The sequence below is a fragment of the Ostrinia furnacalis genome, unplaced genomic scaffold (assembly GCF_004193835.3).
Source record: "Ostrinia furnacalis isolate ACB-3 unplaced genomic scaffold, ASM419383v2 OfSCF1172, whole genome shotgun sequence".
In the NCBI taxonomy this organism is placed as follows: domain Eukaryota; kingdom Metazoa; phylum Arthropoda; class Insecta; order Lepidoptera; family Crambidae; genus Ostrinia; species Ostrinia furnacalis.
The window spans coordinates 1,729,143-1,743,136 of record NW_021131411.1 but is presented as its reverse complement, the minus strand read 5'-3'; the positions used below and the strand labels follow the sequence as shown (position 1 = coordinate 1,743,136).

The 13,994-nt window shown below is 38.6% G+C and overlaps 1 protein-coding gene across 1 annotated transcript in view; it reads left to right on the top strand.

Moving 5' to 3' along the window:
• Window positions 1–7,247, top strand: part of Poxn (paired box pox-neuro) — a 42,883-nt gene extending 35,636 nt beyond the window's left edge. Inside the window, exon 3 of the mRNA XM_028303010.1 lies at window positions 7,015–7,247. Coding sequence (XP_028158811.1) covers window positions 7,015–7,247 — 233 coding nt within the window. The remainder of the gene's footprint in view (window positions 1–7,014) is intronic.
• The last annotated feature ends 6,747 nt before the right edge of the window (window positions 7,248–13,994 follow it).

Sequence of the window (13,994 nt, the reverse complement as noted above, 5' to 3'; positions counted from 1 at the left end):
TATGTGCCCCGCCCACTGCCACTTGATTTTAGCAATTCTGCTTAAATTACGTTTACTGTTAATCTATACTTCTATACTGATATTATAAATGCGAAAATAACTCTGTCTGTCTTGCTTTCACGCCTAAACCAATGAACCGATTTTGATGAAAGGCATAGAGATAGTTTGAGTCCCGGGAAAGGACATAGGATAGTTTTTATCCCGTATTTTGAAACAGGTACGCGCGCGATATTTTTTTCTGTCACAGACAAAATTCCACGCGGGTGAAGCAGCCGCAGACGGAAAGCTAGTAAGAAAATAATAATGTTTAATATTTACAAAAGGGCGGTACAAAGTTCGCCAGGTCAGCTAGTAACAAACAATTACTCAACTCTCCGTGTGTACTGACCGGAGGGCGCGCCGTAAACTGGGATAAACCTAAAATTAATAGATAGCCGGTAGCCGCTGCCCCTGCGCACGATTGGCGGCGTTGTAAAATCAGTCACATGCTGTAAACCGCGCAATAACCTGCGCGATATACGACCGATATTCGGCAAAAAGAAAACCACGACGTAACTTACAGTTTACTGCCTCACGATTGTAAACCTCAGAGTATTAGTGGTGTGGCATCGCAATTCGAGTTTTTAAAGTCTTTCCATGAAATTCGAAGTTAAACGTGAACCAATCTGCGGCAACATTGTTAGATGTGTTAACACCACCGTTATGTTTATAGATCAAATGTACATAAACCATGACACGAGACTATGCATTTTGTTGGAAAATAGCATTTATTCCCACTGCATAAGAAACCATAGCTTGATTTGCTGTCTGTACTTTAATCGGTAATGTCTGAGCATAAATTCCTATAAAGGCTTGAAGTAGGCCATGAAACTTCTCACAAGCGCTCGCTGTTAATTATAGTTCTTGAGCTTGATGAAGACATCGGTAGATTCCATAGTTTATGCCCTGAGATAACTTATAATTTAATCGTTCGACAAACGTGCGATCGACATGGAAACGTAATTTTCGTAGTCATTTCAGGCCCCTTGGTTTACAAACCAATATTAACCAAATATGATTAGGAATGGATTCAGGCTCTATGGTCGCTACATTGGAATTACATCAGGGGATCAAACACAACTCCGTCGAAGTCGAAAACCTAGGATAGTGTTAATGAGGAACAAATGAAGCCATTAATACAATAAAACCTTTTGTAAGAATTATTTCCGATTTGATTGATTTTCATGTCTTATTCTCCTGGCCTACACCCCTAAGGGGGTAAAACGGGATCCACGCATACAAAGTGGCGGGCGGCCGCTAGTATTGTATAAAAAATAAGGTATCAAAACTTCCATTCTTCCTTTATTTTATTGAACACACATTACAAAGGCTTTATAGTCAAGAAATCTAATGTTAAAGTTAATTTCTAATTAACACACTTATTTTAGAAGACACAACATTAATTACATACGATTTAATGATTTGATAAAACCACAACTTAATGATTTGATGTTTGAAAAAACAAAATGAGAATCTGACAGTACCGGAAAAGAGAACTTAGGTTGAGTTGCACCATCTTAGTTTAACTCTAACAAACATTAAAAATCTGTCAAACTCCATACGATTTACGCCGGTTGTCGTTATAGCTACCGATAAAGTTAGGTGGTGCAACTTAGCCTTAATATTCTACGCAAACCTTCAACAAAAAGTTTTCAAATTGGGTTCAAAATATCAACTCCCGCGCAGTTTATAGCTACTGCGATGTGGTGAACCCTAGTGCGTAAAATCAAATGCAGAACGGCACATCAAGCTTTACACTGTGGTCTCTTATGTAGTTGTTATAAGATTGAATTTGCAACAGAAATGTACAGTTTGATGTGCTGTCGAGTGTACTTTCGTCTCAGTGTCAGGCTCCAAAGTTTACGAGCCGGCTTGTAATGAGATCTTTCGCAGTAGCTAAAGGGTTTTTGAAAAATGGCCGATTCTTGCATCGCTCTTTAAAGACTGAGAACGTATCAAAGTGGCGTGTGGTATAAATATAGTAACAAGATGAAGGTCTTTTAAATTTTGATATTTTCACATAGGTATTTTTGAATATTTGCTTAAGATGATTAAAAAAAGTTTTTCATTTTTTTTTAAGAAACTCGAACACAAATTGACGAAAGTGCGAAACGCCGTATAACATCCCTTTAAATGAGTAGTACTGGAAAACGCAGCGTGGGATGTCCACCCACGAGGTGGACCGACGACATCATAAAGGAAGCAGGAAAGTGCTGGACGCAAGCCGCTACCAACCGGGTAACATGGAAAGCATTGGGGGAGGCCTATGTTCAGCAGTGGACGTCCTATGGCTGAGATGATGAAATGAGTATAGGTTTCAGGGAAATCCAACTGACTAATAACGCCAAATTATTATATCACAGTCATAATATCAATTCAGAAACCTATGACCCGTAATGACCGTGCGTCACATTTCGAGAGTCCTTCCATTCGGAAAATACTGCTATCCATCCAAGCTAAATGCAGCTGTTAATTATACTGCCGCACAATTTATAAACGCAGTAAGTACCACTTACTGCATTTATGATTGTTTTGAATATTCTGAATCCTGACATCGCGATCTATAAGAATCAAAGACCCGTTTTTTTCTATCTATCTTAGAACGGAAGATACATATTATCATAAACGCAGTAAAGAGCAGATTGTAGGTTTCTTCACATACTATGTTAGCAGTAAGAGCACATAATAACTTAATATTACGTGAATACTCGCGCTTATTTAATTTGCTANTTAATTTTTGATTGAATAACAAGCGATCTCAGCAATTATATTGTAATACTTGTTTCATTTACCCCTTGGTCATTTGGGAAAGTTCAACATGAAAGCGTTATTGGCTTATGATAAGCGCAGTATAATTGTATTATTACTGCGCATTTAAAGTTTTGATAAATTATTTTGATTCACACTCCCACTCATAAATGCAGTAAGTTGTAAAGATACGGCGCATATATTACGTTGTAAGAACTAAAATTTAAATCAATCATTTAACACATGTACCGTAAGTAACGAAAACTACTGATAAACGCAGTAAGGAACAATCATACTGCATTCATGGGTAGTAGTAAGTATCGAACGAAAACTTAGTTAATCCATAACACAAACAGTTTTTTAATAATTTTAAATACAAAATATTAATTAAAATACAAAAACCTCATATCAAAATAAACTTTGAGTTTAGCTCTATAAGCCCATATATTTTTTTTTACAAATATTTGCGTAACTAATTGTAGACACCCCAAAATAAAATTTCAACTTTGATCGCGTTTTTCTCGAAACTGTTCACGTGTTACTTACTGCGTTTATAAATTGTGCGGCAGTATATTAAATTATAGTGCAGCACTAGCTAATACTAATCACAACAAACGAATGATCGTCACAATCGAATACCCTTTCCATTCGCCGAATTCCGCTACCTCAATCAAGTGCGCCGCTAAGAATCGATTAAGCTCATGCTCTCATCTTAACTGGTTCTAGGAAGATGCACTATCCAGCCCATCTGTCTGGAGACAGATTAACTTCATCTAGAGTCAGCTCTTTAATGACATGCCTGTGCTTTCGCAAGTTCAATCCAAAGGTGAGATAAATAAAGTTGGAATTAGTGCACCCGTGATTACAACATCGGCTGAAAGAAGAATCGTAAAGCGAAGGCAATTTGCACCGAGCTTCGGCAGCGTTTGTGGACTAAAGGCGTGAAATCGCGTACCGGCGGGTGCGGCACTAAAGAATACGTCATAAACGCAAATTGCTACGAACAAATTAGAACGCTAATTTTATTGCATTAAGGCAATAAATCGCACGGCGTTTGCCGATTGTTTTATGGGCCCGTAATGGACGGTAACGGTAGCCATGGGTTACAGACGGATTAATGGAAATTGATTTTGCTATCTAGAACGACAGTTTATGTGGGGAAATTAACGGAATTACTAAAACACTACATTTAATTGTAGACTTCATAGAATATTATGCTATTTGCCGTTTTATTTGTTTTCAAAGTACTTTGACCACTCTCGAGTTTTATTCAACAACAGCATAGTAAACATGTAGGGTAAACCGTATAGCTATTGCCCACTTAAGATTGCAAACACATTGAGATGAAAAATTAAAGAAAGTATTTTAATTTATCGACCATTTATGACTTTTTTCTTATACCTCAATAAACTGTTAAACAGAATATGAACAATTTTTAGTTAAAACTTACGTAACTTAGAAAATATTGAAATAAATTTAAAATCCTCCAAAAAGTACAGTCATTGCCCATTACTTACACTAATTGCCCACATCAAAGCACAGTAATTGCCCAGTATCTTAAAACAAAATAATCAATTTTAAAATGACAAAATAGGCTTTAAATAAACAAAACAAAACAAAACAAAACATTAAACTTAAATACAGTCTTCAAAAGAAGAACGGTCATCTGTGACCCAGGCCCGACAGAAACGAGACATACCTCAGTTTTTTTGTCATGTCTTAATTAGTTAAATTATATAATTTTTATATTCGAAATCTATGTATAACACCAAATTATTACCCTTTGTTTTTGTTCAGGCGTCATACAAAAACTAATTCAAAATGCCTATTTATCACCAAAATTGGTAAATGTATGTACCTAAATAGCTGCTATGGAATGTATCTAGGTGACCTGGAGATGCAGCCGGATTATACAAGGTGGAAACGAGAAGTTACAAAATCCAANTCATTGATAATGGAGAAAACACTTATAATTTCATCATGACTATACACCATCAGTTGAATATTAAATAACTTGCAAAAAAAAATTTACCTCTAAGAAAGTAATTCCTTAGTAAAATTGTTAAAGTCTTTACCTGTTTGAGTAACATTTTCACCCGTCTTGACAAAATCCGCCATAACTGTATTTTTTTAGTGTTTCCTATTGTAAATTTTAAATCTATTTGTACATTGATCTCGGAGCCCTCTACTCAGTAAATTCAAATCTAACTAGAGTGATTCAAAGTCAGCACCTGACAATATTATTCTTAAAGCGGGCAATCACTACCAGTGGGCAATCACTCTCTGGTTTACCCTATGTAGTATAAAATTCGTTGGATTAGAAAGCTTTTGAAGTAAAATATAAGACATAGCAATTATTTACTTTTAGCCTAAATTAGAACTAAATTAATAGTAATTTTCACATAAGTTTCGATAACATTTTGATTAAACTTGTAATTCTACAAAAATAACAGGACTAAACAATAACTTAAATCAATTTAACGAGGTTTCTAACATATCTTCGCCTCGTTGGACTCGTGTTTTTTCTATTACACGACCTTTCATTAAGGGAGAGACAATAAATTGTTGTGCAGACCTCGCACAACTAAAGAAATTATATTTAGGGGTCCGCTAATAAAAGTGACAAACCTTACTAACTTTCTAACCTTCTTATTACATATTTTTATTAAAATTAATACAATTTTCAATCAAAAGAAAAATATTTGAAGGTAAGGTTGAATTCAATAGACAATTTATTAAAAAGGGGCACATTATATTTTAATTTTAGAAGAGCTTAGTTGCTCCACGAATTTCGTAGACTATGCTACATAAAATGCTACGAATGTAGCTAAAGTGGACTACGAAGTTGAAGAGTCAGATGTCCGCAAACTAAATCAATTTAGAATGATTAATATAGTATTTACAGTCAATTATACTCCTATAACATTTATATCACATCTGTTAAAAATAAATTGAAACATCATAATGTTTTAATTTATTTTTAACAGATGTGTTTTAAAATAATTTAAAAAAATAGAATTGCCTAATTTAGGAATCGATTCACGAATTTTCTTTATTTGAGATGCGACTTTTAATGCTAGAAAATTTTAATAGCTACGAGATCTTTAATACTTTTTTCTTTCAATACGGAACCAAAACTTACGTTAACTTTTTTATTCAACACTGCCAGGTAGGGTACGTGAATTTGGCAATCAAATAAATATTAGCCTAAATGGGGCAGGTGGGACCGCGGTCCGTTGCAAATAACCAAATAACTCATTTGTAACCCAATGTGAGGTTCCGATTGAGACATAAGACAGGGGTGGTTATCTTGCATCTTGGATTGGATTATAATTGTGTGCATAATGTATTTGTTTGTTTGATATAATCGCAATAATAAGGTTTCTTAATACATCTTTTTATATTTATTTCTTCATATTGCTACATAGTTCAAATAATAAAGTAATGTAAGCCTTTTTTTTGCCTGAGATACAGGAATTATAATTCTTAGTTCAGGCACGTATGTACTTTTACCTATTATAGTATAAATTAGCCTATTGTTAAAAACTGTCAATAAGTTATTCAATAAAGAATTTATTTATTATTTTATTATTATTTATAGCAGTACCTACTTTCACTTATTCCTATCAAAAATGTTTATTACTTTTATAATTATGTTTTTATTGACCTCTTATATCACTTAGCTCGGCCGCAGGGCTCAGAAAATCCTGTGGTCATTTAATTTCTACTGTAGGTTTTATCTTTTTAGTTTTCCACTGTAGGAGCACGACTCTATCTAATTTACCAGAGGCAAATCGAGGATTTGGCCCACACTCCCCACTCTGCCTACCAACTCTTAAGTTGGGGAGGCCTGAAATTCGCATATTTGACCCTTAGTTGCCTTTTATCCACGGGAAAAGTGGGAGTGGTCCCATTCTACTCTGCTTGAACGATACGATAAATAAAAGCTTTGTCCTCAGAGCGCAACTGGAACCAAATTCGCGGGATTTTTTCTCAATAGGTACAGTAGAGGCGCGTGTGCACGGGCGACTTTTTTGTCGCTGTTGCAGTATTATCCGTGATAGTATAAGTATAAATCTGTTTCTTTTACATCTTTATAAAGATAAAATGAGAGACATACTGTCATGGTGATAAAAGTCACCTGTAGGTACGCGCGCCGTTATAGAACAGGCTTAAAAGGAACCTTTGCTAAATAAGTGATGCCTAAAGTCAATTCATTGTCCACAGGGCAAGCCGGCGTGAACCAACTAGGGGGCGTCTTCGTGAACGGGCGCCCCCTGCCCGACGTGGTCCGTAAAAGGATAGTAGAACTGGCCATCATGGGGGTGCGGCCGTGTGACATCAGCAGACAACTGCTCGTCTCCCATGGATGCGTCTCCAAGATCCTGACGAGGTTCTACGAGACTGGGTCGATTAGACCTGGGTCCATTGGCGGGAGCAAGACTAAGGTAAGAGCGTAAAAAATAATAAAAACTACTTATCTTAATTTCGCCTTGCTGGCCATCATGGGGGTGCGGCCGTGTGACATCAGCAGACAACTGCTGGTCTCCCATGGATGCGTCTTCAAGATCCTGACGAGGTTCTACGAGACTGGGTCGATTAGACCAGGGTCTATTAGCGGGAGTAAGACTAAGGTAAGAGCGTAAAAAATAATATAAACTACTTATCTTAATTTCGCCTTGCTGGCCATCATGGGAATGCGGCCGTGTGACATCAGCAGACAACTGCTGGTCTCCCATGGATGCGTCTTCAAGATCCTGACGAGGTTCTACGAGACTGGGTCGATTAGACCTGGGTCCATTGGCGGGAGCAAGACTAAGGTAAGAGCGTAAAAAATAATAAAAACTACTTATCTTAATTTCGCCTTGCTGGCCATCATGGGGGTGCGGCCGTGTGACATCAGCAGACAACTGCTGGTCTCCCATGGATGCGTCTTCAAGATCCTGACGAGGTTCTACGAGACCGGGTCGATTAGACCAGGGTCTATTGGAGGGAATAAGACTAAGGTAAGAGCGTGACAAAATAATAAAAACTTAAGTTACCTTTATTTCGCCTTGCTGGCCATCATGGGGGTGCGGCTATGCGACATCAGCAGACAGCTGCTTGTCTCCCATGGATGTGTCTCCAAGATCCTGACAAGGTTCTACGAGACCGAGTCGATTAGACCAGGGTCCATTGGCGGGAGCAAGACTAAGGTAAGAGCGTAAAAAATAATAAAATATCTTAATTTCGCCTTGCTGGCCATCATGGGGGTGCGGCCGTGCGACATCAGCAGACAACTGCTCGTCTCCCATGGATGCGTCTCCAAGATCCTGACAAGATTCTACGAGACCGGGTCGATTAGACCTGGTTCTATTGGAGGGAGTAAGACTAAGGTAAGAGCGTAACAAATAATAAAAACTACTTATCTTAATTTCGCCTTGCTGGCCATCATGGGGGTGCGGCCGTGCGACATCAGCAGACAACTGCTCGTCTCCCATGGATGCGTCTTCAAGATCCTGACGAGGTTCTACGAGACTGGGTCGATTAGACCTGGGTCCATTGGCGGGAGCAAGACTAAGGTAAGAGCGTAAAAAATAATAAAAACTACTTATCTTAATTTCGCCTTGCTGGCCATCATGGGGGTGCGGCCGTGTGACATCAGCAGACAACTGCTGGTCTCCCATGGATGCGTCTTCAAGATCCTGACGAGGTTCTACGAGACTGGGTCGATTAGACCTGAGTCTATTGGCGGGAGCAAGACTAAGGTGAGTGAAAATAAAACGGCAGTTCCCTCATAAAACCCCTTTCTCAATTTTATTTTTGAGCAATGTTTTTCACACCTTGCTTAAAAATAAATTCACTGGCCACATACTTACAAGGAGCTAAACCACAACCAGTTTCAAAATATAAGAAAAAAACCCAAAACAAAACAGAATCAACAGAGCGGTCACCTCACTTTTCGCGGGCTTTTTAATTGACAACTTTTTAATGTTGATGCTGGCTATAGAAGCGCATTGTCTTAGATTCACACTGGCCAGATACAAAGTGATAAAACGCTACCATTATCAAAAATTAAGAAAAAACCTAAAACAAAACAGAATCAACAGAGCGGCTTTAACATTCGCGGGCTTTTTAATTGACAACTTTTTATTGTTAACGCTAGCCACAGAAGGACATTTTCTTTAAATTTACTCTGACTACAAGTAAACAGACCACAAACCTAGTGTCTATTGACAAACGCTACCATTTTCAAAAAATTAAGAAAAAACCCAAAACAAAACAGAATCAACAGTGCGGTCGTCGGTTCACACACGAGCGAATCGGGCGGGTCACGCCGCCAATCAGCCGTAATTATAAACTATAAAGATTTAACCGGCACCGAGGCTTTCGGCTTCTTGGGTTGGCCTTTCGACACGCCTGGGGGGAGCGCCATGCTTGTATTTTTGACGGGTTCCGCATAGATAAGAATACATACATTCACTTCTTTACATTTTTGTAACACGTTCGTATTGTGCCGATTTTTTTCATATTTAGAAAAAAAGTTAACAAAACAATATGATAACATAGGATTTGCACACAGGACATCATAGGATTGCAAAACTGCACTCTGTTAATACTTAATGCAGCCTGAAAAAAAAAACGGTAAAACTATGATTACATTTCCTTTTACAAATAAATCTTAACTTTTTTATAAAGATCTTACACTATTGTCAGTATTTCAGACAGAGGATCTTAGGAATTATCAATTTGTCGATCGAGTAATTTTTGGACTATGTAGGTAGTAAATGTACATTCTGAATGCGCTTGCAGGTGCAAATTCAATTTTAATGGACGTTTATACGTGTTATTAAATAGTTTTCCCATTCGCCTGCGGACCCCCAGCGCCACCATCCAGTAAGCATCGACCTCACTAAATTCGGTACGCCAATAAAACCTCCATTTGTCGAACTCAAACGGATGCCGACGTCAAAAATTGATTACAACAAAATACAACGAAATCACCGAATACTTTTATTGGTGCTGTTATGGGAATGCCTAATTGACTACTAATCAACGGCCATCGATATCGATTGTCGAATCGAGTATCGATAAAACATTCGATTTGACAGTGACCTCATCCTTTTCACGGAACTAACTTATGTAAAGCAAGAGTTTTGCAACGATTTTTTATTAACGATTAATTGGTATTTCTTTCTCACGGTACATGGATTTGGTTTTGGAAAATTGTGAGAACGAAAGCGCGTGTTTTAGTGATATCAAAACCAATTTTAACTACCGAAGCTTGTACACCAATTTCAATTTGGGAAATGATGATGATGATGATGAATTATAACTTCAACTCTGCCGTGTGCTTCCAGCAGAGTGGAATAGGACCACTCCCACTCTGCGAACATCAGGTTTTCCCAACTCGTCTGGCCAGATGCTAAATGAAAATGCAGGCTAAATCCTCAATTTGCCTCTGGTAAATTATATATAATTTACCAGAGTGCACCAATAAAATGCAGGCTAAATCCTCAATTTGCCTCTGGTAAATTATATATAATTTACCAGAGGCAAATTGAGGATTTAGCCTGCATTTTCATTTAGCATCTGGCCAGACGAGTTGGGAAAACCTGATGTTCGCAGAGTGGGAGTGGTCCTATTCCACTCTGCTGGAAGCACACGGCAGAGTTGAAGTTATAATTCATCATCATCATCATCATTTCAGCCATAGGATGTCCACTGCTAAACATAGGCCTCCCCCAATGATTTCCACAAATGCCGGTTGGTAGCGGCCTGCATCCAGCGCCTTCCTGTTACCTATTAAATAAAAGTCGTCGGTCCACCTAGTGGGACGTCCTACGCTACGCTTTCCGTATGTGGACTCCACTCCAAAACCTTGCTAATTAGTAAGTTCTAATTAGAAGGAAAGAAAAATTAAGAAGTAAATAAACTGTGACAAACAAATCTGATTTCAATGCCAGAAAATGCAAATGAAGAACATAATAATATCTACATGTACAAACGCCCTTCGCAGTGCACTATTGCCCATCATATTTATTTAAATGACTCCCATAATTACCAGGCTATTACACTGTTAATAAACACTGAATAATAAATAGTTTTTTATGTCAGTTTATTGTGGCGAACTCCAAATTGCTATCTTTATTATGATTTCCAAATAATCAAAGGTAAGTAAGTCGTGGGCATAAACAGAAATGATCCAGTCGTGGAAAATCGCTTGATTGGGTAATTGGAACCTTCGATTTGGAAAGGTTAAAGTACGTACGAAAGGCACCTTGAATCATCACGCGATTTTTGGTCGCAAACGATTTGGTTTGTGTTTTAATTGTGTTTATTAAGCGTTTTCCTTGTGTAGATGATTTGTGAGATACCCGTGATCATCGATAAAGGTTTATAGCATTACTAGCTTTCCGCCCGCGGCTTCGCCCGCGTGGAATTTTGTCTGTCACAGAAAAACTTTATCGCGCGCGTCCCTGTTTCGAAAACCGGGATAAAAACTATCCTATGTTCTTTCCCGGGACTCAAACTATCTCTATGCCAAATTTCATCAAAATTGGTTGCGAGGTTTAAGCGGGAAAGCGTAACAGACAGACAGACAGACAGACAGACAGACAGACAGACAGACAGACAGAGTTACTTTCGCATTTATAATATTAGTTGGGATTGACTGTAACATCCATATGAGAAACAGTATTCTGCACATTAGAGGTTAAACTTCCAGAATTTCAAAAACTTTTTACCAAAACCTCGTTTAAGCAAAACTTTATAATATTATGATTTTTGAAATTATCACATTTAATTAAAAAATTATACATGACTGTGTAAGGTGGCATGTAAGTTAATATACAGGGTGACAGGGATACTCGACCTATTCCTTGAAAGGGGTTATACTAAAGATCCTTAACAACAAATGAGTCCGAATATCCCTGTCACCCTGTATATGAGAGTGCGGGGGGCGCCCGCCGCGGCCAGTCGCAAGAATACTGTCTCCGCGTAATTTTCAAGTTTGGTGGCACTTTATACCGCGTTTCGCGCCGCTAGTATACACTAATACTTAGAACTTTTTATGGGAAATGTCACTGTGAAAGTGTTATTTCGATCGAGCAATCGGTTCCCGAGTTATCTTAGTGCAAAGATTTGGTGTCGTTATATTTTGAACGAGATCGCCAGCGGTCATCGGTTTGCTACGCGGACTCGTCATTGACCGGCGCCTCAAATCGGAGCACATCGGACCACGCAGAGACGATCGGTGGCGTTCGGCAGTCTGCGGTGTCGTCATCAGCAGCGGCGAGTTGCGAGTGACTACGGCGTGCTACGAAGCGCTACGACGCTGCCTCTCGCGCCCCTCCCGCTGCATACTGGCCCGCCCACTGTTACACCGTAGCACTCAGCTCGTAGCAGAGATACTGGTTTGTTAGATAAATTATTTCTTCAAATATTACAATGAAGTGCGTTGCGTGCAACAACAACATTGGCGCCGAGGGATCGTTGAAGTGCGCGGCTTGCGCCAAACATTTTCACTACCAGTGTCTGGGCATGACCAGAGCGCAGTTTTTAGGCAACCAGCATGTCAGGCGTACCTGGTGTTGCCCCACTTGCTCCAATGTCACACGCCGGAGAGACGACGACACACCGGTCCGGAGATCCCCCGCGGTTTCGGCTCATCTGGATGAGACAACGATGTCTTGCGATGAGTCCCTTCAGGATGTCTCATGCACTATAGAGCAAGCAGTCAGCGTTAACGCATCCTCGTCCACCGCGCCGCACCATGCATCGGTCGTAGCGCCTAATCAGGCTACCATCACTTATGCTCAGTTTGGGGATCTTTTGGATCTTAAACTCGAGCAAATTAGGGTCAGCCTGGCCTGCGAGTTGAAAGCAACCATTCGCTCGGAAATAAACGGCGCAATGGAAAGATATAAAGCAGAAATAAATCAGACCATCGAATTTCTCTCAGACAACCAGAAGGACTTTAAAAGAGAGATCGACGCTACTCAGACGCAGATTAAAAGCATCGAAGTCGAGAAGGCCAATCTTCAATCAGGCCTACTATCCCTGGAACGGCGACTTGCGAACCTTGAGAGATCCTCTAGAAGCTGTAACCTTGAACTTCACTCACTTCCGGAGAAGAAAAGCGAAAACCTCATGGCGATACTTAAAAATCTGAAGGAATGCCTCGGGGTGGCCATCCCAGAGGCTTGTGCTGCCCGCAGAATTTCAAAATTCAATAAAGCGTCTGATCGGCCCAGGAATATCTTGGTGACTCTTCCGTCAGAACGTCACCGTGATGACATTATAGCTGCCTTCAGGAAGTATAACAAAATGAATGCTGGTAGTCCCCTGAACTCGGCCAATCTGGGGGTTCCCGGTGAACCCAACAGGGTATACATCGTGGAGCACCTGTCTCCTGAGAGCAAGGAACTGTATTCTGAAGCCAGGAAATTTGCCAAAGAGCACAAGTACAAGTTCGTATGGGTGAAATTTGGTAGGATTTACATGCGGAAAGATGAGTCAGCTGCGCCTATACATATTAAAGACAGTAAGGTGTTATCAAGTTTAAAATAATTTTTTTTTTTCTCTTACCTCTGTAACATTGTAAAATCTTTTTTCGCACGTATTTCGTTAAGTTCTGTATCTTATGGATAACAATCGTACTTACTTTGAGAGTTTTAACTTCTTTTTAAATTTTATTGGATGGTTATTTTTTTATTGTAATTATAGACACACCATATCATTTGTAATTTATTGTATCTTTATCTGCACGAGTAGTGTTGCGGCAGCTGATGTTCCTAACGGTCACAGACTTGAATTTCATTCCTTTTGTTTTTTATTCGACCGCACTTACTTTAATCATTTGCATGTACAAAATTATTTAATTTTACTTTATACACACTTCTTCAGACATGATTTTATTAATGCACTATACACTCGTTATTTATTTGTCCTCAGACGTAGACTTATTTACTCGCAGGTACATTTTAGTTCATTGTTTTTAAGCAATTTTGGACATGTAAGTAATGTATTATTATTTTGTAATTTATTTTATTCCAACTCTAATTTAATTTATTTGCATGGACATTTTAATTTATTTTTTATACAATTTTTAGACATGAATTTAATTATGTATTCTACTTTAATCCAATTAATCTCTATCACAAATATATTTTTGGGAATTTTAAACTATTTTTTACATATTACCAATTTTACACTTATTTATTTAT